At 57.7% G+C, this 22,102-nt stretch overlaps 1 protein-coding gene across 7 annotated transcripts in view; it reads left to right on the forward strand.

Annotated features, from left to right (window-relative positions):
• KIF21B (kinesin family member 21B) overlaps window positions 1-22,102 on the forward strand; it is a 49,162-nt gene that overhangs the window by 19,495 nt on the left and 7,565 nt on the right. For 2 of the 7 annotated variants that reach the window (XM_054689991.1, XM_054689994.1), the window contains exons 7-30: window positions 7-122; window positions 601-796; window positions 1,846-2,035; window positions 3,001-3,064; window positions 3,163-3,381; window positions 3,711-3,792; window positions 4,170-4,287; window positions 4,934-5,125; window positions 6,638-6,837; window positions 9,345-9,452; window positions 9,957-10,025; window positions 10,310-10,542; window positions 10,687-10,834; window positions 11,063-11,257; window positions 11,348-11,449; window positions 12,546-12,711; window positions 12,897-12,948; window positions 13,077-13,134; window positions 13,881-14,101; window positions 14,179-14,253; window positions 15,834-15,947; window positions 17,594-17,632; window positions 19,509-19,645; window positions 20,686-20,866. In XM_054689991.1, the coding sequence (XP_054545966.1) occupies window positions 7-122; window positions 601-796; window positions 1,846-2,035; window positions 3,001-3,064; window positions 3,163-3,381; window positions 3,711-3,792; window positions 4,170-4,287; window positions 4,934-5,125; window positions 6,638-6,837; window positions 9,345-9,452; window positions 9,957-10,025; window positions 10,310-10,542; window positions 10,687-10,834; window positions 11,063-11,257; window positions 11,348-11,449; window positions 12,546-12,711; window positions 12,897-12,948; window positions 13,077-13,134; window positions 13,881-14,101; window positions 14,179-14,253; window positions 15,834-15,947; window positions 17,594-17,632; window positions 19,509-19,645; window positions 20,686-20,866 (3,275 nt within the window). The remainder of the gene's footprint in view (window positions 1-6; window positions 123-600; window positions 797-1,845; window positions 2,036-3,000; window positions 3,065-3,162; window positions 3,382-3,710; window positions 3,793-4,169; window positions 4,288-4,933; window positions 5,126-6,637; window positions 6,838-9,344; window positions 9,453-9,956; window positions 10,026-10,309; window positions 10,543-10,686; window positions 10,835-11,062; window positions 11,258-11,347; window positions 11,450-12,545; window positions 12,712-12,896; window positions 12,949-13,076; window positions 13,135-13,880; window positions 14,102-14,178; window positions 14,254-15,833; window positions 15,948-17,593; window positions 17,633-19,508; window positions 19,646-20,685; window positions 20,867-22,102) is intronic. The other 5 variants (XM_054689992.1, XM_037495797.2, XM_037495798.2 and 2 more) reach the window with 3 other exon arrangements.

The raw sequence follows: 22,102 nt of genomic DNA on the forward strand, positions 1-22,102 counted from the left end.
CCGCAGCTGGCCTTGGGCAATGTGATCAGCGCCCTAGGGGACCAGAGCAAGAAGGTGGTACACGTGCCCTACAGGGATTCCAAGCTCACTCGGCTCCTCCAGGACTCACTGGGGGGCAACAGGTACCCAAGGATTAACATCCAGGGGAGGGAGGAAGTGCAAGTTTGGAAGGTGAGGGCCTCAAGAACAAGAACACTTCCTGCTTGGGCTGCAGGCAGGGGAGATGGGACCTTGCAATGCCCCCCTCAAGCTTCCCAGGTCAGTGGTCAGACCCTACACAACGGGGAGAGAGAACCCTAAAGGACGTGATAGAGCCCAAATGGGATGATTAGCAGGGGAATGCAGGGCTCACCCTGTCGCTGAGCAGAGGACTCGGGTGATAACACAACCTCCCTACCTTGCCAGCTGCTCTCCCTGTGGTCCCACTGTTGGAATGGACACCCTTGGCCAGGTGGCCCAGGTTCTGCCCTGGGAAATGTCCAGGTCCTTGGGGCATTAAGGCAGCAGGGGAATGGGTGGGAGCAGGACTCTGCTCTGGGGTGATGCTTCTGGGGACTGACTACACCTCTTGTCCTCACTCCACCCAACTGCAACCCTCAGCCAGACCATCATGATTGCCTGTGTAAGCCCTTCGGACCGAGACTTCATGGAGACGCTCAACACACTCAAATATGCCAATCGGGCACGCAACATCAAGAACAAGGTGGTGGTGAACCAGGATAAGACCAGCCAGCAGATTAGCGCACTGCGGGCCGAGATTGCACGCCTGCAGATGGAGCTGATGGAGTACAAGGCGGTGAGCACCCCGCACCTCCTCACCCAATCTTCACCCACATCCGGAGTACCAGCTGTGGTCAAGGCATGATGCTCAGTATTAGGCAGTTCACCCAGGTGACAGAATAGTCAGAGCCCTCAGGGTCTTAAATACTAAGTGAGGGGCAGCATGCTCAACTGCTATTACATAGCCCTTTCACGCAGGAAGATGCTCTGCTGGGTGTTTTTGTGTCTGCTGAATGTGCTGTGTTGGACCAGATGTGATATAGAATAAGAGTTGATGGGACCACATGATTAGCCCATTGTGGCAGAGAGAGTTGGCCCTACTTATTTAGGTGGTCAAGGAGGGCTTCCTGGAGGAGGGATATGGATTTTGAGGATGAATATCAGCAAAAGGAGATGGAGCAGGCATTCTAGGATGCAAGCAAACATGTACAAAGATGCATAGGAAAAGGGAAATGCACAGAGATAGGGTGCTTTTGGGGAACTGCCCAGTTCCAAGTGACTAAGGCAGAAATCACTGGCTTGCAGCCCATGACCTGAGAGTGGTGCATAAATGGGTTTTGGTTTGGCTTACCCTTTGTTTTAAAAGAATGCAACAAAGTTGTCAACTTCTCTGATTATCAGGAAGTTTCCATTTTTCTTGAACAAAATGAAAACCTAACAACATATGACACCAAGCTGGCTGGAGTGGCAGAGTGGCTGCCCCTTGTAGACTAAGTCTGTGACCCTATTAGCTCCAGCTCCCACCACTCCCTATTGTCTTACATGCAAACTAACTTATTTATGCCAATTACTTGGGCCCTCTAAGGTTTTGACCCTTGGTTAGCTCTTGTGGAGGGCAAGGAAAGCTTGTGGGAGGTCTGGAATGACTGTCTACTAAAGCCTGGGCTTTTTTGTTATCATGTAAAGCCATGTAAGGTTTTTAAGAACTGGGGAATGAGCTGTGTTTTGGGAAACCTGGGGCCGTAATGTCATGTGAAGGGAAAGGCCAAGCTAGTGGCCGGGAGGAGTCTCGCCACCCTCTTCTCTCCCTGGGACCCGACTGCTCTGGCCCACCCCTCCTCCCAGGGCAAGCGGGTGATTGGGGAGGATGGCTCGGAAGGCTACAGCGACCTGTTCCGGGAGAACGCCATGCTGCAAAAGGAGAATGGGGCCCTGCGCCTGCGGGTGAAGGCCATGCAGGAAGCCATTGATGCCATCAACAGCCGCGTCACCCACCTAATGAGCCAGGAGGCCAACCTGCTCCTGGCCAAGGCCGGTGAGTTGGGGTGCACCAGCAAGCTAACAGGAGGCAAACAGGCAGGAACCCCTGTCGCATCCCCACCCCAGGATGTGGGTGAGCTGGGTTTGCCGATCAAGTCACACATCAATTCATGTGTGCATTTCCCCCAACTGATTTGAAAACATTTAATGATCAAGTAATCGTGAAGACATTCTCCTTATGTAATGTCTTTATAAAGTGAAAGATTAAAATCCTTGATCTCACTGAACCCTCCATCCCTGCTCTCTCTACCTGGTGGAAGGCACCTCCGGGAGAGCCTGCTGCACATTTCTCCACACCTTAAAACACACATTGCTTTTTCTTTTCTGTATTAGCGATCCTCTGTATTGTCCTGTGGTTTCCCTTTTTCACTTAGCACTATGCCTTAGAGATCTTTCCAGATTAAACACTTACACCTCCTTAGTTCTTCACACCGCACGGCCTTCCACACTTGATGAGGCGTAAGGTCATGTAAGAGGCCTCTGAGAATGGACATGCGGTGGTTTTCCGTTCCTCCCTGTCACTAGCAGCGCTTACCCACATTGCCAAGGGCAGGTCTTCCTTTGGTATCTTTTTTTTTTCAAGATTTATTTATTTATGCACATAAGAGCTGGGGTACAAGCCAGAGATGCAGGGGGTGAGAGGATTCACCAGAGACAGAGTGGGGAGCAGAACAGGCAGAGTCACTAAAATACACTGCTGAGGGGAGCAGCGGGCGAGACAGGAGAGGTCTGCCTCGCCATGTGGGTTGCTCCCTGGCCGGCCGGGGATTGAACTCGTGCAGCAAAGGCTGCGAATTGCTTCGTAGTGCGGTGCTTAACCCCTTGCGCCACCAGGGAGGCCCCCTCTTTGGTATCGTTTTTTGGAAAAGGCCCCTTCGCCAGCCCAGCGGAGCCGCGGGGCAGACCTCCAGCCTTCTGCGGAGGGTCCTTGGTGTTAACGTTTATTGCTCCTCCTGCCAGGCGACGGCAACGAGGCCATTGGTGCACTGATCCAGAACTACATCCGGGAGATCGAGGAGCTGCGGTGAGTGAGCCCCCACTTTGGGGGACCGCTGTGGGGGCTTGGCCAGGCCGGGGCCGAGGGCAGTGGGGTTCACCCGGCTGCTCGCCCCTGTCACACAGGACGAAACTCCTGGAGAGCGAGGCCATGAACGAGTCTCTCCGCCGAAGCCTCTCTCGGGCCTCGGCGCGGAGCCCCTACTCTTTGGGGGCGTCTCCCGCTGCACCGGGCTTCGGGGGCAGCCCGGCCAGCTCCATAGAGGACGCGTCCGAGGTGATCCGCAAGGCCAAGCAGGACCTGGAGCGGCTCAAGAAGAAGGAGGTCAGGCAGCGCAGGAAGAGGTGAGGGCAGCGCTGCCGCCTCCCTGGAGAGCCCGAGCTGCCCCCGGGAGGCCTGCACCCAGGAAGCAGGAGAAGCCTCTGGCGACAGGGGCTGCCCCAGAGTTACTCCGGATCTCACTGAGCACATTTGCTCCGCTTTCTCCAGTGAGAAAAGGAGAGGGAGGCTGAAGACCAGCCGGGGTTATGCTGGGTGGGAGCTGAAGAGCAGAGTCTCTAGACCAGGGACCCAGAGGTCGGTGCCCCTGGGCAAGAGCAGTCCTGTCCCCGCCCCCCACCCCCAGATGCTCACGGTAGCCCCCTGACCTGGCCTACCCTTCACCCCTGGGCAGCCCAGAGAAGGAGGCCTTCAAAAAGAGGGCGAAGCTGCAACAGGAAAACAGCGAGGAGACGGATGAGAACGAGGCTGAGGAGGTGAGGACCCCCCACCATGCTCATCCCTGCTCCTGCTGGGTGGGGGGCCCTCGACATCCTTGTACAGGGTGGGGGACCGCAGGTCTACATCCAGTGATCCTGGTGCTCCCTGTGGCGGTCTCCAGGCCCCACCTCACCCCAAATGGGAGATGCCGGGTGGGGAGGCTCTCCCAGAGGGCTCTGCCCAGGTTGTTGGGGGAGGGGCCTTGGGGGGAGAGGGTTCAAGGACCCCAATTGCTGCCTGCCCTGTTCCACCCTAATGACATAACTGAGGTGCTGTCCAGTTACGCCTCTTCTCTGAAACTCCCTTTCCTGAGGCCAGCGCCCCCTGGGGAGGAGGGGGAGCTGGCCCACTCCTGATGGAACTTGGTGCCCAGGAGGAGGAAGAACACGAGGAAAGTGGCTGTGAGGAGGAGGAAGGGCGTGAGGATGAAGATGAGGACTCGGGCAGTGAGGAGAGCCTGGTGGACTCGGACTCAGACCCTGAGGAGAAGGGTGCGCTGGGCTGGGGTGGGTTGGGGTGGGTGGGGTCAGACCCTGCTGAGTTCTCAAGACAGTGAGTGTCCAGGACCGGGCCCTGCCCACCTGCAGCCAACAGCAAACTCGAGTGGTGCTGATCATGGCCACAGACCTGTGCTGAGCGCTCAATGTGCCGGGCACTGTGCAAGCTCACCAGTGTCGTGCTTGGCTCTCCCAGGCCTCACTGCTCCCCCACACCCCTCCACCATCAGTGCCAGGACCCTTCTCTCTGGCACCCTGGAGAACAAGCTCAGAGAGGCTTCATGCCTTCCCAACATGGTGCATGCAGAACTGGAACACTGGCCTGGCTAGTGTCGAAGCCCCTCTTCTAAATGGGGATACTGCCCCGTGCCTCCACCCTGCTGCCATCTCTTGCCACAGCCCTGGAGGCCCTCTGTCTTCTCTCTCTCCTCCCAGGCAGGGTCCCCTCACCTGGAATTTGGCTTCAGGGCCCAGCCTTGCATTTTTGGGACTGTTCTTTAAATGTGTCACCCATCTGGGATTTATCCTTCTCTCTAATGGTGGGCACTGACTGGTCATGGCTGACCCAGGGGAGGCCCGGCCTCGCCTCGCCCCCAGCCTCAGCCCCCAGCCCTGGGTCAGGCCTGTCTCTGCTCCCCAGAGGTGAACTTCCAGGCAGACCTGGCTGACCTGACATGCGAGATCGAGATCAAGCAGAAGCTGATTGATGAGCTAGAGAACAGTCAGCGCCGTCTGCAGACCCTCAAGCACCAGTACGAGGAGAAGCTGATTCTGCTGCAAAACAAGATCCGGGACACCCAGCTGGAGCGGGACCGTGTGCTCCAGAACCTCAGTGAGGCCCGCACCCGCCCCGAGGCCCCACCCAGCAGCCACCCCGCTGCGGGCTGCCCTGCTCTTCTGGGCAAGGTCCCTGACCCACGGTCTCGCCCCTAGTTCTGTGCTCCATCGTAGATTCATCACTCTTCTTGTCAAGTAACTGTCCTGTTAACACACCAGAGTGCATGTGTCCCTGGCCACGAGAACATGACACGCTTCATCCTTTCCCCGTGTGTCCATGGCCTTGGGCTTTCCCTTTGACCCTCTTCACAAACCTGCTTCTCACCATCACTGCTCCTCAGCCCATTCATTCTGTTATTCATGGACTCATTCAGCAAGCTTTGTTGAATCCGTCTATAGAGTAGATGTCATCCTAGGTGCTAGAGATAGATGTTGGAGCGAGGAGTCCTAGCTCGTGGAGTGCCCGTCCTGTGGGGAGGGGTGTGTGAGTCAGCTGACCCTGTGCCATGTCTGGTGGTAGTGAACATTGTGGAGAAAGGACAGCAGCAGGAGAATGGCTGTGGGCTGGAGTTTTAAATGGCCATGGAAGCCCTCGCTGAGAAGGTAACAGTTGAGCAAAACCTTGAAGCAGGTGAGATAGTGCTGGACAGGATGAGCGAGAGACGAGCGCTCTAGGCAGAGGGAACAGAAGAGGCAAAGGCCCAGGCATGTTGGTGGCTGGGCCAGGCGGCTGGAGCAAAGGGGCCAACAGCTAGAGATGGAGGAGAGAAGCGTGAGGCCAGGGTGTGCTGGTCGCTGCAAGGACAAGGCCTATTCTCCAAGGGAGGTGAGGAGGGGTGGAGTTCTGAGGGCACTTTTAGGAAATCACTGAGGCTGCTGTGGAGGAGGCTGGCAGTGGAAGCTTGAGGCCAGCTAGATTATTCCAAAGATCTGGGCGAAAAGATGATTTGGATAGGAGGTGGGGGGGAGTGGTGGGTTTCTGGTCATATTTTGAAGGTAGGTAAAAGGGTTTGTTGACTAATTGGGTAAGGGGAGATGTCTCCAGAGTGGGCTTCTGGAAGGAAGGCAGTGATAGTCACTGGAATGGGCAGGACTATGCAGGTGTGGAGTGGTGCTTGGGAGTCAGGTTTTTGCCTGTCTGTCTGGATGTCTGTTCTGTAGCAGCTCAGGTAGGAAAGGTCAAGGGGGGGCATGAGTCTATTCCCTCTGCACACATCACTGTGTACTCTTGCTGGCTCTTTCTCTACCTTTGGCCCTGGTCCTGCCTTCACTCATGGCTCACAATACAGCCAGCAGGAGTGGCTCAGGCCTCTCCTGGGAAGCCGGTGACAGGGCCTCAGAGGTCTCAAGATGAGGCCATCCCCTTCAGGCCCATAGCATGTCGGGAGGGGCTTTGCCCATCTCCTAGTCTCAGCCCCTCGTTTAGATGAAGAAACAGGCAGAGGGGGTGTGGCTTGCCCGGGGTCCTGCAGCAAGACATTCCGGAACCCAGGCCTCTCTGCCCTGTCTCGGCCCCAGCCAAGAGGACACATGGGGACATGGCCCTGACCACCCCTTGTGCCCTCAGGCACCATGGAGTGCTACACGGAGGAGAAAGCCAACAAGATCAAGGCAGACTATGAGAAGAGGCTTCGCGAGATGAACCGGGACCTGCAGAAGCTGCAGGCCGCACAAAAGGAGCACGCGCGGCTGCTCAAGAACCAGTCACGCTATGAGAGGGAGCTGAAGAAGCTGCAGGCCGAAGTAGCTGAGATGAAGAAGGCTAAGGTAGGAGCTGAGGGCTGAGGAGTGGCTGAGGGGTCGCCTTGGGTATCTTTAGAATCTGCTTATGCATAAAAAGTAATCATTGCTGTCATTGTGGATGAGCTGGACACCCAATATTGCCTGCATTGACCCTGGCCTGGTCCTGGACACTGCCCAAGATGAGCCACCTTCCCCAATAGAGGGGCCAGTGCTTGGAGCAATGCTGGGCAGCAGGTAGTCCAGCCTGGGGCCCAGCATGGGAGCTGACTCAGTGCTGCCCCCTGTGGTGGGAAGATCCATTACATTTGCCTCTAGTCTGAAGCAAGGATGTGAGGCGTCTCATTTGTGCAGCCTTTGCAAATAATAACAATAACAATAATAATAATAATAGCATCATTTGAACACTTAGCTTTGATCAGGCTAGACTAGCCACCTAGCGTGCTTGATCATATTCATGCCGTAGGAGAACCTCATCAAAGAAGCGCTGTTGTTTGTTATTCCCATTTTGTGCCTGGGGAAAATGAGAAGCTACTTCCAGTTACCAAGAGGCAGTGGTGGGATTTGAACTCAGGTCCCTGAGTTCCCAAGCTGGGGTGCAGTCTGTGTGGTACAATGCCCTCCTTTTTACTTTGTCATCACTCAGAGTACTCTAGTCCCTGGGGCCTGAGGTTCCCTGTTAGGGTCTGTCTTCAGCGTTCAGGTCTTCTGCCTGTGGTGTCTGGTATGTTTTTGTTCCTGCCTCAGGCCCAGCAGCTCCATGCTCCCTATATGTCCCTCCTCTCCTGGGCCTTCCTGGGCCTACACAGGAGTGCCCCAGCCCTCAGGCCTTGGTTACCCCACTCCACAGCCCTGGGCCTGGACCCCCTTGCAGAACCTGGCACTGCTGGCAGCCCCAGCAAGCGCCAGAGAACTGGCCTTGGAAATCAGGACCCCCATGTGTGAGGCTGATGGGGTGTGAATGTGGGACCATGAGCAACTGTGTGCAGGGGGCGGAGGCCATGCATGATGGTGATACAGGTTCCTGGGATGGCCTCTCAGCCAGTCAGCCTCAGCCACCTCTCCTGGGCAGGCTTTTTGTCCAAGCCTGTGCCATAGGCCCAGGGCCTCCATCAGCCTGAGCAGGGTGGAGCAAGCACGTTCCCAACATGCTGGGCTGCTGCAGGAGCCTGTCTTCCCTCCTCCTCCAGTGTTCCGCCACTGGGGTGTTGAGACAGAGCTATCAGGATGAAGCTCAAGGGACTTGGAAAGCAAGTGCCCACAGATCACCGATCTCCTGGTGCCCTCTGGCGGTGTAGCAGGGGAGGCACTCTGGACCTGAGGTTCCCCAGGGTGGAGTGAGTGGCAGCTGGCCAGCCTAGGGCCCGCACTCTGGAGAGCTCTGAAGCTCCCTGCCTGAGGCTTCTGCAGGGTGACCCCAGCCTGACCCGGCCCTAGTAGGGATGACCCTAGTATAGAACCTCATGAGGGCGGTTCTCCTAGAGCTCTGAGGCCTGGAGAAGTAACAGGAGGCCCAGAACTCACTTGAATCCACTCAGAGGATCCATGCATGTTCCTGTGAATGGAGGGCAGTGCTGGGGCCCCTCAGTCTGGTGCCCAGCTCTGCCCATCTAACCATGCTCTTTTAATCCCAGCTAGAGGTCGAGAACACCCTTGGGCCACCCCGGGAGATGTTAGCTTGGTTTCAGTGTGCAGCTGAGGTTTCTAACCAGACACATGAGAGCCAGGGTCTGGGGATCCCCCACCGCAGTTCAGCTTCATGATCCCAGTGATTCACAGAACTGAACTGGGTGGGGCCCACAGTCACTAGGGGCTCGGGACGGTACGGGGGATACTTCCTTCTTCAGATCTGCAGAGCAATGCTGGCCTCAGGCTCTGTGCCCATTTCACCCTGACATGTGCCTGGAATGTACCCACCCCTGGAATGCCCTCAACCTCCACTGTGCTGCCCTCCTTGGAGCCAGGCCACACATCTGAAGCTGGCAGCTAGGTGATACCTGGCACCTGGGGTTTGTGTGCAGGTCCTGGGAGCAAGATTTTCCGTCCACTCTTGACCGAGGCTTGGCTTGTTCTTCAGTCCCAGAACTTGGGGAGAACACTCATTCTGGACCCCAAACTCCCAGCAGCAGCAGGCCCTCCTCTTCTCTCTAGTTTCACCATAATGGAGGCTCTGGGGGAGAATCTACCCTGCCAGCCCAGCTGTCAGCTGGAGAAAGCAATGCTCCAGGCCCAGGGCTTCCTAGCTTCTGGCGGCGCAGGCTAAGCCTGGAATGGTGGGACTCAGGACAGTGGCTTTGGGTGGGGTCACCAGGGGCCATGACACTCAGGGCAGTGCGGCCGGGTTGGGCCTTGCACATAGCTGGGCTGGCAGTGAGGCCGCTGGCACTGGTGATGGGCCAGCTTCAACTCTTCGGGCTGGCTCCAGGCTCCTGGCAGGGTGTCATTCCTGCCCACGTCCTGAGAGCCAGCCCCTCCCTGGAGGGCGTGGGCCCACTCTACCCAGCCCTGCTCACCACCACCCCTCTGCGTGCTAGGTGGCCCTGATGAAGCAGATGCGTGAGGAGCAGCAGCGGCGGCGGCTGGTGGAGACCAAGAGGAACCGCGAGATCGCTCAGCTCAAGAAGGAGCAGCGGCGACAGGAGGTGAGGGGTGGCCCTCAAAGCTCCCCCAAGCCTTCAGCGCCCAGCCCCAGCTCCCCTGAGTGCCTGCCCTCCTGACCACCCTGTGTGATAATGGGGAGCACAGCACAGTGGCCGGGAGGGGGGCCCCTCCAGGCATCTAGTCTGTTCAGAGTAGGGTCTCCAGCCCCAGCAGAGGACAGGAACTTGCCCAGAGTCACCAGCCAGAGCCAGAGCCAGAAACCTACAGCCTCTGGTCCTACAGAGAAACCCCAGTGGGGCCCAGGCCTGTCCAGGATCCCTTGTTCACTCAGGGGGGAAGAAGCAGCCCAGGGGATCACCCTCTTGGAGACATGGGCCTGCCCTGTGACCTCTAGGAATGGAGCAGAAGTTGGGCCCCTTGGTCAATGAGTGTGGGCTGCATGAGAGTCACCCTGAGACTCTGCTTCCACCCGCAGAGCTGCAGCCCACCCTCGTCCCAGCGCAGGCCCATGCTAACTGTGGGCCTGGCCCTCTTCTCTTGCCCAGTTTCAGATCCGAGCTCTGGAGTCCCAGAAACGGCAGCAGGAAATGGTCCTGAGGAGGAAAACCCAGGAGGTGAGCAAGGCCTCCTGCCGCACCTGCTAGGCCCCAGCCACCTCGCTTCTGCCAGAGCCAGGAGGGACAGGGCGGGAGGGGAGCAGTCCGGCCCAGGACCTGACTCTCCCATCTTTCATCCAGTGGGCACTTTGTGTGAGGCCTGTTCCAAGGCCTTTTTCAGACTGAGGAGCTGAGGGGAGGGGCAGGTGGCCAGCTCTGGTCCCTAATGCCTGACCTCTTCATAAGAACAGCTTTTGTGTTCACACAAACTGAGGTCCCTTGGCCCTTCTCTTGACCCCCAGGTTTCTGCACTGAGGCGCCTGGCCAAGCCCATGTCTGAGCGGGTGGCGGGGAGGGCAGGACCAAAGCCCCCCATGATGGATTCGGGGGCTGAGGTGTCAGCCAGCACCACCTCGTCTGAGGCCGAATCAGGGGCCCGCTCTGTCTCCAGCATCGTGCGCCAGTGGAACCGCAAGATCAACCACTTCTTGGGGGACCACCCCACACCCACTGTTAATGGCACCCGTCCTGCTAGGTGAGGAGGCCTGTGTGGGTAGAGAGACTGGGGGAGTGTGGCCTTGTGCTGGGTCCCCGTGGCATCAGCGTTGGGTGGGGAGCCCCACAGAGCCACAGAGATTGAGAGGGGTCACCCCCAACTGCCTTTGCCTCTGTCTCCCAGAAAGAAGTTCCAGAAGAAGGGAGCCAGCCAGAGCTTCAGTAAGGCTGCGAGGCTCAAGTGGCAGTCCCTGGAGCGGCGCATCATCGACATCGTCATGCAGAGAATGACCATCGTCAACCTGGAGGCCGACATGGAGCGGCTCATCAAGGTGGGCCCAGCCTCAGGAGTCTGGGGCCTAGGCTGCCCTGCCCTCCCATCTTCTCCTCCTGCCCACCCGTCCATCTGATTTCTGTTGCTCTTTAGACCTTTCTGTTCCCCTCCCTCTGCTCTGGAATCCAGAGGTGCTGGGAGGCCCCCAGGGGCCTGGCCTGTCTGGGGAGGGAGCTGTGTGAAGAACTGGGCAGCAGCCTGAATTCTCACCTCCATCCCCCCCAAGAAAAGGGAGGAGCTGTTCCTCCTACAGGAGGCGCTGCGGAGGAAGCGGGAGCGGCTCCAGGCCGAGAGCCCAGAGGAGGAGAAGGGGCTGCAGGAGCTGGCCGAGGAGATTGAGGTGCTGGCCGCCAACATTGACTACATCAATGACAGCATCACAGACTGCCAGGCCACCATTGTGCAGCTGGAGGAGACCAAGGTGCCCCGCTGGGCGGGCTGGGGCAGGAGGGATGTGTGCAGGGGTTGGGGCAGCAACGGGTAACCAGGGGTCTTTGCCTCCTGGTCCCAGGAGGAGCTGGACTCCACAGACACATCAGTGGTCATCAGCTCCTGTTCTCTGGCTGAAGCCCGCCTCCTGCTGGACAACTTCCTCAAGGCGTCTATTGACAAGGTGGGTGCCTGCTCCTGTCCTGTGCCAGTGGGTGTGGGCACCTGCGTGATCAGGCCTAGCTCCCCTGACCTGCGTCATGGACAGGCTAGGACAAGCTGCTTCTCCTTCCCGCCTCAGGTTCTGAGGCTATTAAAGCCTGGGTAATGATAATGCCTAACTTGTGGCTGGTTACGTGGCTTTAACAAGATGACACACCAAGGGGCTTGGCGGGGTGCCCTGTGCACAGCAGGGCATCTCAGCAAGGACCCTACATGGCTGGCCTGGCTGGAAGCTGAGAGTTCAAGGAGAAGTGTGTATATGGATGTTGGGGTGAGGCACCCAGGAGGTTACACTGGATGCCGGGAGTCCCTCGGCCTGTCCTGGGCTCCTCCTCTGACAGCTGGATGGAGGGTGAGCCCCTGGGGCCTGTGGTCTTTGGGGACAGACCCCACCTGGTGTGGGTACATGTAGCTCTAGAAAGAGGTGGGTGCCCTCCCTGACCCTTCACCCTGTCCCCATCATCTCCGCTCTGCTTCATGCCTGAGGGGAGAGAGTAAGTCTGTGAGGGCTGCTGTGACGGGCGGCAGGCCTGGGGCTTCGGCCACACAGTTTTCTCACAGTTCTTGAGGCTGGATCTCAAGCAGGGCTGGCTTCTCCTGAGGTGTCTCTCCGTGGCTGTAGCGCCGTCCTCGTCCTGTGTCTCCACAGGGTGCCCCTCTGTGTGCCTCTGCATCCCGGCTTCCTCTTCTCATGTGGATGCCAGTCCTGTTGGCTCTTGACCCCACCTTCAAGGCCCCATTTTGCTATAATTCCTCTTAGCCCTGTCTCCAAATACAGTCACATTCGGAGGTTCTGGGAGTCAGAGCTCCAACATAGAGTTTTGTGGGCACACACTTCAGCCCCAAACAAGGCGATGTCCTAAGGTGACCCCCACTAACATGTGTATGTAAAGAAGTTAAGGTGCATCTCAGGTCAGTGACAGGTCCAGGGTGAGTCTGGGAGTTAGTGGGGAGCCCTCCAAGGTGCCTCGTTAGGAACAAGTTGTGTGAGGGCAGCAAAGGGGGTGCCCACAGCCGAAAGCTGGGAAGGGTAATCCCAGGCCTTTCTCTGTTCTCAGGGGCTACAGGTGGCCCAGAAAGAGGCCCAGATCCGGCTGCTGGAGGGGCGGCTGAGGCAGACAGACATAGCGGGCTCCTCCCAGAACCACCTGCTCCTGGATGCCCTGCGTGAGAAGGCCGAGGCGCACCCCGAACTGCAGGCCCTCATCTACAATGTGCAGCAGGGTATGGGGGTGTGGGCTTAGCCCCTGCAGCTTCTACTAACTCCTGGCGCTCCCAGGCCCTGATCCCCAGGACCACTGCCACTTCCCTTGAAACCCCCCTAAAGCCCCACTCTGGTCCTGTGGTGAGAGGTGGGAGGAGGCCATCAGCTGGGGCCTCTCAGCCTTGCACCCCCCTCCCTCCCACAGAGAATGGCTACGCCAGCACGGACGAGGAGATCTCAGAGTTCTCCGAGGGGAGGTGAGTGTCCAAGTCGTGAGTGAGAGGCTGGCGCCAGGGTTGAATCAGGATTTGGGGGCTCTTTAGGACCCCTCTGAAGTCCAGAGCATAAGCTCTCAGAATCCTGTCTCCTTCTGCTTCTTCTTTAGCTTCTCCCAGTCATTCACCATGAAAGGCTCCACCAGCCATGATGATTTCAAGTTCAAGGTGAGCCCCACTTGAAGCATCCAGTAGGTTGCAGCCCAGTGGGCCTCCCCGAGCTGGTCTAGCCTTGCTGTGGCTGTGCCCCAGCCCTCACCCCCAATCTCAATGCCATATTGCCTCTAGCTGGGATACAAATGCCAATAAGGATCTCAGCTGGAGTTAGGGGGTGCCCAGAGGTGTTCCCTGTACAACCCATTATATTTGAGGTGCATGGAAGGTGGAAGTGGCTGAGTCTCTGCCTGTTGATGTTATTGTAGTCCTGCTTTAAAGCATCCGCCACTCCCTGAGCCAAGACGTCCCTCATGCTGAGTCAGACTAGCCTAGATCGCTGGTCTAAGTCTCTGGTTGTTCTGCCTGCAGATTATTGATTGAGCAGTAGGGGAGTCAGCAGTGAGGAGAGCCGTGTCTGCATTGAGGGATCAGTTATCAGACTGAACCAAGAAATAGGATTTACGTGGGGAGGGGCGGGAGCCCTGCAGGCTGAGTACAGTGAATTGTGCATAGTTTTGGGGTAAACTGCAGTGCTGGTGACCAGCAAAGAGCTCAGACTGGGCTCTCTGTGCTCACCTGGTCCGAATAAAGGCAGTAAAACCATTCCGCTGCTTGGGATGCTCAGGAGCCTTGAGACAGGCTTTCTAGGGCATGTCTGCCTGGCCCTTCCAACAGCTCCTCAGCCTTAGTCCTGGGGCACCATCTCCTGCCTGAGAATGCCCCCAGCTCCCCCGGATCTGCCATTTCATCCACCCCAGGCCTTCCTCTCCCAGGGTGAGCCGAAGCTGTCTGCCCAAATGAAGGCCGTGTCTGCGGAGTGTCTGGGTCCCCCGCTGGATATCTCCACCAAGAACATTACCAAGTCTCTGGCCTCCCTCGTGGAGATCAAAGAGGATGCCGTGGGCTTCTCCGTGAGAGACCCCTACTACCGCGACAAGGTCTCGCGCACCATCAGCCTGCCCACCCGAGGGAGCACCTTGTAAGGAAGGGAACCAGGCGCACGCGTGAGGGTGTGAGGCAGTCGAGGCTGGGCCTCACCTGACCCTTCTGTTCCAGCCCCCGGCAGTCTCGAGCGTCAGAGACATCCCCTTTGACCCGAAGGAAGTCATATGACCGAGGGCAGCCCATCAGGTGAGAGCATCTTCTGGAACCTGCAGTAGAGGCACTGCCGGTCTAGCTGTGGGGTGCATGACCTGCTGCCCTGTCCCTCTGCAGATTGCTGGGCCTTCTCAGCATCCCCCCAGGACCCCTTCCCTACCCTGTCAGGCGTGGACTCAGCAAACGTAGTCTCCGTCTGCACCTTGAAGTGGGTGGCCAACCCCACTGACAAAAACGTGTGGCTGATGTTACTCCTGCCACACCTCCCTCTACCCCGCATCCCTGCCCCACCCCAGTAGCTATAGTGGCCTGGGCTGGTCGCGGTGCTGATAAGTTTCAGCCTCTTCATGACTGTGCATCCTTGGGACGCTCTAGCCCTCTTTAAATTCTGGTCATGGGAGAAGAATATACAAGTTTAAAGAGAAACCAGAGAGGTGATTGGGAATGGTGGGGCATGGCTCCAGGTGCTCAATCACTCAGGGCCAGGCCCCACTGCGCCTCTGGGGGGCAGCGGTTCCAGGCACTGGATTTTCAGAGGGGCTTGGTGGCATTGCCCGGGGCAGGCAGCTCATGGAGAAAGAGCGGGGCCTCAGCATCCCCTTGGCCACCTGCCTTGCTCCAGCTCCCAGCCTGCCCTCCTGTCCAGCACCTGGGCAGAGGCCCATGCCAGTGGCTTCCTTGGTGGGAGGAGGTGCAGAGATATCCTTACCTGTAGGACCTGCAGGTAGTCACTTCACCTGTGAGCTGAGAGCACACACCTGAGTCACAGCCAGGGCAGTTAGACAGAACTCACAATGATGCTCCATTGGGAGGAGGATCCAGGCTAAACCTAAAGATATTTCCAGAGAGAAGGATCTTGGGGTGTCAGACCAGGGTGGTGTGGCAGGTCATAATCTTCCCTGGAGAAGCAGCCAATTCTCACTGGAAGTAGTTATGTTCTGTGAAGTCACTGCAAACACCGAATTCATGAACACTGGGCCAGCACTCCTGGGGTACAGCTTAGGCTCCTGGGGGCCATCAGCTGATTAACACGCAGCCTTGTTTTGTGTGTGCTTCTGTTTAAAGCCACTTTATTGAATATGTATTGGTGATTCACTAACACTCATTAACACTGACCTCTCAGTCAGTGGCACCGGAACTCACATCTGATTGAAGCTCATCTAACGTGTTTTCTCCAGGAAGCTCCTTCACTCAGAAACACCAGGCAGCACTATACCCGGGGGCTATTAAAGCGAAATCACCAACAAAATGCCCAAAAGTGTTGCATTAAGTGGTCCATGGGAGGGACACTTGTTTATAGTTTGGGAGCTGAAGCGGAAGCCTTGATTGACCTCAGCTGGGAACATGCTCAGTTTTTTTATTGCTCTCCTCATCTCCACACTGACCGCAGAGGCACTGCCAGTACCATTCGGGGATGACAGATACACTTTATGAGTAGATGAATCCCCAGATACAAGATCCGTGGGTCAAGGGTTTAAGAATAGCATCTGGGAGCTTACTCCAGGGTTGGGCTTTCAGATCACTGCCCTCAGGCCTAAGCCAGAGGCACGGGGGCCTAGGGTGCCACCTGGGGGGTGGTCTCTCACGTGCTGCTCTCTATGCCCACTCTCCAGGTCCACAGACGTGGGATTCACACCCCCCTCGTCCCCTCCCACTCGGCCCCGCAATGACCGCAATGTCTTCTCTCGTCTCACCAGCAATCAGAGCCCAGGGTCGGCGCTGGACAAGTAAGAGCCAGAGCAGGCTGGGGGGCACCGACGAAGGGAAAGGTGTCCAGGGGCTGGGGCAGCCAGGCCCACCCTGACCGTGCTGTTCTGAGCCCTCCAAGGAAGGAGTTTGGACCCACATCTCCTGGTCTCTGCCCTGTTCATACAGTCCTCTCCGTGGGCCCTTCCCTCCCCGGCGCGCACTGGGGGCTGAGAAGAGGGCAAGGGAAAAGCCACAGGAAAGGGGTCAGGGGCAGCCCAGTGGGATGACTGTGCAGTCAGGTGCCCGAGAGTCCTCTCCAGAGCTGCCCCTTGAACCCGCTGCTGATTCTCGCTTCCTGGATTCTGCTTTGAAGCTCCCTCCTTGGTGTCAGCCACTCCCCTCCCGCTGCAAGTGCCTCCATGGCCCGGCCACCCACTGCTGACCTCCACATGCAGGGCCGCTCGCCCTGTGCCTGCAGCTCCTGCTGCAGGACCGTCGCCGCTCAGAGGCAGCAGGTATTAGCAGCAGGCCGTGCACTGAGAAGGCAGCCTCAGCCTGCACCCTGCTTCCCCATACGGGATCCCACTTGAACTCTCCATCAGTGTGAGAACTGTCTTCCTCTCTTTTTTATAAGAGGAAATGAGACTCAGAGGGGCCCGAGGACATTCACCAGAATCTGGCGGAGCTGGATCAGGACCAGGGCTTCTGACACGCCGGCGCTTTTCCTACCAGCAAGACTTTGGCTTGGGAAAGAGGGTGGACCCTGTCTCTCTGTGCTCCCCTGCGTGCTCCCTCACTGCTGGACCCCAGCCTGGCCATTTCCACCTCTTTGCAACCCCCAGAAGTCTCCCTTCTGGGCTCCCTAAAAGCCTCTCTGCTGTGAGGGAGGACAGTGCTGTCCTTCAGTGCCAGCCCTATGCCCAGTGCCTGCCTACAGTCCCTCCCCACAGAAATGCCCTTTCCTGGGTCAAAACTCTGCCACTTCCCCAAACCTACATTGTCACTGGCTCCCATTGGGGTGGAGCGTCCCAAATGTGGCCTATACCACCCAGGGTGCCCCCACCCCCTGTGTCTTTTCAGTAGGCAGGTCCCTTTCTCAAAGCATTGGGGTCAAGTTCTGGCCATGCCAGCCAGGTGGTCTTCCAAGCCCTTCCACTAGTGCAGGGCCAGCTCCCGGGCACAGTTCCGGTGGGCTCCCTGGGCACAGCTGGCTTGGAAACTAAGTCAGCCACCAAGAAATTGCTGGAAGTAGTTCTCCCAGAGAGGGAGAGAAGCAGGCTCAGTTTCCTTTGGCCTCGGGGCAGGCATAGGCACTGCTGGGTGGAAGAGGGTGCCCCCACCTGTGTGTTGGGGCAGCTGGAGAGCGTAGAGCCAGACACCAGCCATAAACCATCCCCTGGAGTGTGGGGCTGCTGCTCCCCCATCTCCCTGTGGTCCCCTTTTCACTCCTACCCTCTTAGCTGAGGGACCCCTGGTGGCCTGCTGTAGGGGGTGTCCCCAGCTTCCAGGGCAGCCTGCCCCCTACTCTCCCTTAGTGCCCTCATTCCTCTACCTCTCTCCGCTCCCTTGAAGAGAATAACCCGCCCTCTGACCTCCCCACGCTGCTACCGCTGCTGCCTCTGCCGCTCCTTCATGTGTGTTTTCCTCTCTCCCCCTAATCCAGCTAATTTTCTACCCTCCCCAGGTCTGATGACAGCGACTCCTCTTTGTCGGAGGTCCTGAGGTACACACAGACTCTCTCGCGTGTGCTCCCCAGCTCACTCTGTCTCCTGTCTCTCTGCCTCTCGCTGTACCGCCTCCCGCCTGCACCCTGCATCCACAGCATGTGGCCCCTCCTCCCTCCCTGCCCCTCTGATCCCAGTGGCTCTCCTGAGACCCCCTCCTGCCCCTTGGTTCCTCCCTGTCAGGGTTTCCGCATGGCCTTGGACTGCACCCAGCGGCCCATCTGGAGCTGGGGGCTTGGGAGGGTGGTGGCTGCTTATCACGGGCTTTGTTCTCTTCCCCCCAGTCACCTGGCAGGGAGGGGCGGAGCGTGGGCACCTAGGAGTGGGGGGTCTGGGGTCAAAGCTCGAATCTCATGGAAGTACCAGGCAGATGGTGGTCCTTGGAGGATGCTGATGGCTGTGCCCAGCATCGCGTGGCCTGCTCAGCTTGTGCTGGGGCAGGGGTGCGCCTCGGGCCTTAGCCCTGACAAGGGCACTCTGCACTCCAGGGCCCAGGAATGCAGAAGCCACCCCTCCCCCAGAGGCCAGTCTCCCCAGCTAGCCCAGCTGTCCCCACGGCGAGGAGCCTGAGCCCCTTGAGCTCAGAGCTCCTCCAGCTCTCCCAGCATGCCTGCAGCACCCCACACCTCCCACCCTGGGTGGGGGGCACTTCTGCAAACCCTCGGGAGGGGGGAGTGCTGCCACCCTGATGCCAGCCAGCACAGCAGCCTCTCACGAGGATACTCGTTCCCCTGCCATGCTTGCTCCACGGTCCTGGGCTTCTTCCCGGCCTCATCACTGGGCCCAGACCCGTGTCAGAAGTGGGAGCCTTGGGGGGCTGCTCCCATGTGTGACACATGACTGGCAACTGGAGCTGTCGGGTCACCATCCTCACAGGCGGGCCTGGCTAAGCCCCGGGGGCTATAAGCAGCGCTATGGGTGGGACACTGGCCACATCAGCACCCTTGGCCCCTCATTCCTGTTAGAACAGCTTGTTCTCTGGAAGAGAACTAGGACGTGTCTTCAGACCCGCACTTACTCAGCAGGGCTGCTTCATTCTAAGTGCCCGCACTGAGAACAAAACTCCTCCAGGAAGCTGGTGTGTCTCTGCTCACTCAGCATAGGCTTCAATCTGCCCCCAGAAGCTCCCTGGAAGAAGAGGGTATACTCCAGGCCTGTGTGGCCTCATTCTCTGAGGACCCCAGAATCCCTTAACCGGGAGCTGAACTGGGGTTGCCTCTAGCAATTCAACCTCTTGTAAATGGCAATCACAGGTTTGACCATGTGGTACACATGGGATTCTTGGGTAGGAGGCTGCGTGAACGTGTGTGCATACATGTACATGTGTGCATGCGGAAGTCTCTCACTTGGGAGCTGCCAGTCCCAGAGGGTAGATGGATGTGCTGGACTGGTGTGCTGTGGGGGACAGCCTGAGTGTCCTCCTGTCTGCACTCTTCACCTCACCTGGGTTCTCTGGAACAGCATGGAGAAATCGTGGAAGCTGCAGGAGCAATTCCAGCCCCTGGGCCTTTGTCCTACCCAGCGGGCACCTGGGGGCGTCTGCATCTCGGGATCTGGGTCAGGCGGTCATGGGTGGAGCACTCCGTGGCAGGACCCAAATGTACTCCTCAGCAGTGCCTGGCACAGGGCTTGCCCCCCAGAGGTGCTCGGGGGGAGGGGCGACTGCAGGTTGCTGTCCGGGGCGGGTCTTTCCCATCTACACTGCCTGTTCTCGCTCTCAGACCTTGGTAGAGCTTGGCGGGAGTCTCTGGAGTCTCCTTCATTCATCCTTAGTCCTCTCTCTACTTGTCCCCTCTCACCTGTGTGCCTCCCTCTGCCTGGCCAAGGGCTCCCTGGCTGACACATGTGCTTCCTGTGTTCCTCTCTCCCGGGAAGGGGCATTATCACGCCGGTCGGCGGAGCCAAAGGTGCCAGGACAGCCCCGCTGCAGTGCGTCTCCGTGGCTGAGGGCCACACCAAGCCCATCCTCTGCCTGGATGCCACGGATGAGCTGCTCTTCACAGGGTCCAAAGGTGGGTGGAACCCAGACTGGCCACAGTGGAACCCAGACTTGCCCAAACTGGCAGGGCTGGGTCCTCCCAGCCATTGGCTTCCTTCATTGGTGGTGGCAGAGGCTGCTCCCCAGGAGTTGAGGGTGTGGGGTCGGTCACTCACTGTCAGCCTCAGGTCTCACCTTGGCTCTGAGCTTCGTCCCCGGGTGCCCCGGCCACGCCATCCCTCCCAGATGACCTGTGGCTCCACCCAGCACTTCCTTCCAAACCTCCCTCAGAAGCTCCAGGAAGCTTCTCAGGTCCACTCACCCCAGTCCCCTGACCACACCTGCTCTTCAGTCCAGCACTGACATCTAAGCACCTCTGTGGTGGCGGCATCAGGGCCCCACCAAGTCAGTTATTCAGTCGCAACAAAGTCAGCAGAATTTCACCAGTAGAAAGAATGGTTTTGTAATAGACACACTAATACGAAAAGAACATATCCGTACACCACGTGCACCTGTGTATGTTCACGCAGCTTAACAACAAGGACGCGTTCTAAGATGCACGTTGTCAGGCAATTTTGTCTTTGTATGACGTCATGGAGTGTTATAGTTACAAACACACACACACACCAGAGTAGCCTCCTGTTACCCAGGGGCCACCGTCGTGCACATGTGCAGCTCGATGTCAGCCAAAACGTCACAGACTTCGCCTGACGGCGGGAGGGAGAGTTGCCACTCTGGATGAGTGATTGAGGCCCTGTTTCTCTCTTAAGATTGGCTTCCTTTTTGTTCAGTAATTTTGTCAGCAATTAACAGTTGTGGGAACAGGCACCAGAGCTTAAGAATCCTGCCTTAGACTGGGACACCTTTTTGGTGCTCACAGAACTGCTGCGAACCCTGATCTGAACTCCCCGATTTCTGTCCCCAGTGTCTGCTTGCGCACACGGCATGCCCTTGTCCCCTCAGAGCGGTGGCTTCCTCTAGATCTCTGGCCAGCTCGACAGCCCCTGTCGGGTGCGTGTGCATTGCCTGCCTGTGACTTCTGCCTTCCCTCCCCTGGGGCTCCCTGTCTCACAGACCGCAGCTGTAAGATGTGGAACTTGGTCACTGGGCAGGAGATTGCAGCTCTTAAGGGCCACCCCAATAATGTGGTCTCCATCAAGTACTGCAGCCACTCGGGACTCGTGTTCTCCGTGTCCACCTCCTACATCAAGGTGTGGGACATCCGGGACTCAGCCAAGTGCATCCGGACCCTCACGTAAGTACTCCCCAACCTCGCTCACAGTGGGGGACTGAGTGCCAGCCCCAGCCTAGTGACCCAGGAGGTGCAGCCCTGTCTGGCTACGTGGGCACAGAGACCCTTACGGGCTGGAGGTTTGACTGAGGGACAGGTGAGATCTGCGGGTTGGGGGACAGTGTCTGAGGCAGTAGTTTGGGTAAACATTTACTTGCTTGCCTCCCACCCCTGGGGTGTGACGAGTGTGGCCCTGTGTGTCCAAAAGAGGGCAGGGTCATAAGGGGAGACTGCAGGTGGCAGTCACCTCCACAATGAGCCACCAGAGGGGTCCTGACCCCTGAGCCTGACTGTCCCAGGAGACAGACATGTGGGAGACCCAGCTGAGATGAAGCCCCCCTGGAGTTGTTTTTTGGCATAAGTCACGCTTATCCTATGCTTACAGTGTGAAGCCACAGTCTAGTGTTAATGTGATCCTTAAAAAAAAGGAAATAGAGGGCCTCCCCGGTGGCGCAGCCGTTGAGTGCTGGGTTGCGAAGCTGCCTGCAGCCTCTGCAGCGCTGCTTCGATCCCCGGCTGCTCCCTGGCCACTGGAGGAGGGTCCCACATGGCTCACAGACCTCTCCTGCCGCCCGCTGCTCCCCTCAGCAGTGTGCTTCGGTCCTTCTGCCTGCTCTGCTCCCCGCTCTGGCTCTGGTGAATTCTCTCACCCTCCCGCGCTTCTGACTGTACCCAGTGCTTGCATAAATAAATAAATAAATAAATCTTTAAAAAAAAAAAAGGAAATAGAATTTTTGGGGCATTGGAAGTTCTGTGCGATACTGACGTCCTTATCCCTCTGCCAAACCTATCAAATGCACCAGCCCCAGAGTGAGCCCTACTGCCAGCAGGACTCTGGGTGACGATGTGACAGTGTGGGTTCACCACTGGAGCAAATGTTCCCCTCCCTGTGAGAGGGGTTCGTGTGTGTGGAGATTGGGGTGTATGGGGAATCTCCATACCTTCCTCTCAATTTTGCTATGACCCTAAACTACTGCTCTGAGCGATCCAAGTCTTTATTTTTTTTGTATTATCATATTATTATTATTTTAAAGGTTAACAAAAGCTTTATTTACAAGGGAAGGGGAATGAGGAAATGTACAACTCAGGGAGAAAAGAAGGAGATAAATTCTTAAATGCATCCTACCCGTTCCGCTAACTTGGAATCCCAAATGACCCACCGAGACCAAACCTGCCTGGCCAAGAGCACGAGCCAAGTGT

Source organism: Talpa occidentalis, unplaced genomic scaffold, assembly GCF_014898055.3.
Source record: "Talpa occidentalis isolate TD23 unplaced genomic scaffold, MPIMG_talOcc4v2.1 talOcc4.8, whole genome shotgun sequence".
Classification (NCBI taxonomy): Eukaryota; Metazoa; Chordata; class Mammalia; order Eulipotyphla; family Talpidae; genus Talpa; species Talpa occidentalis.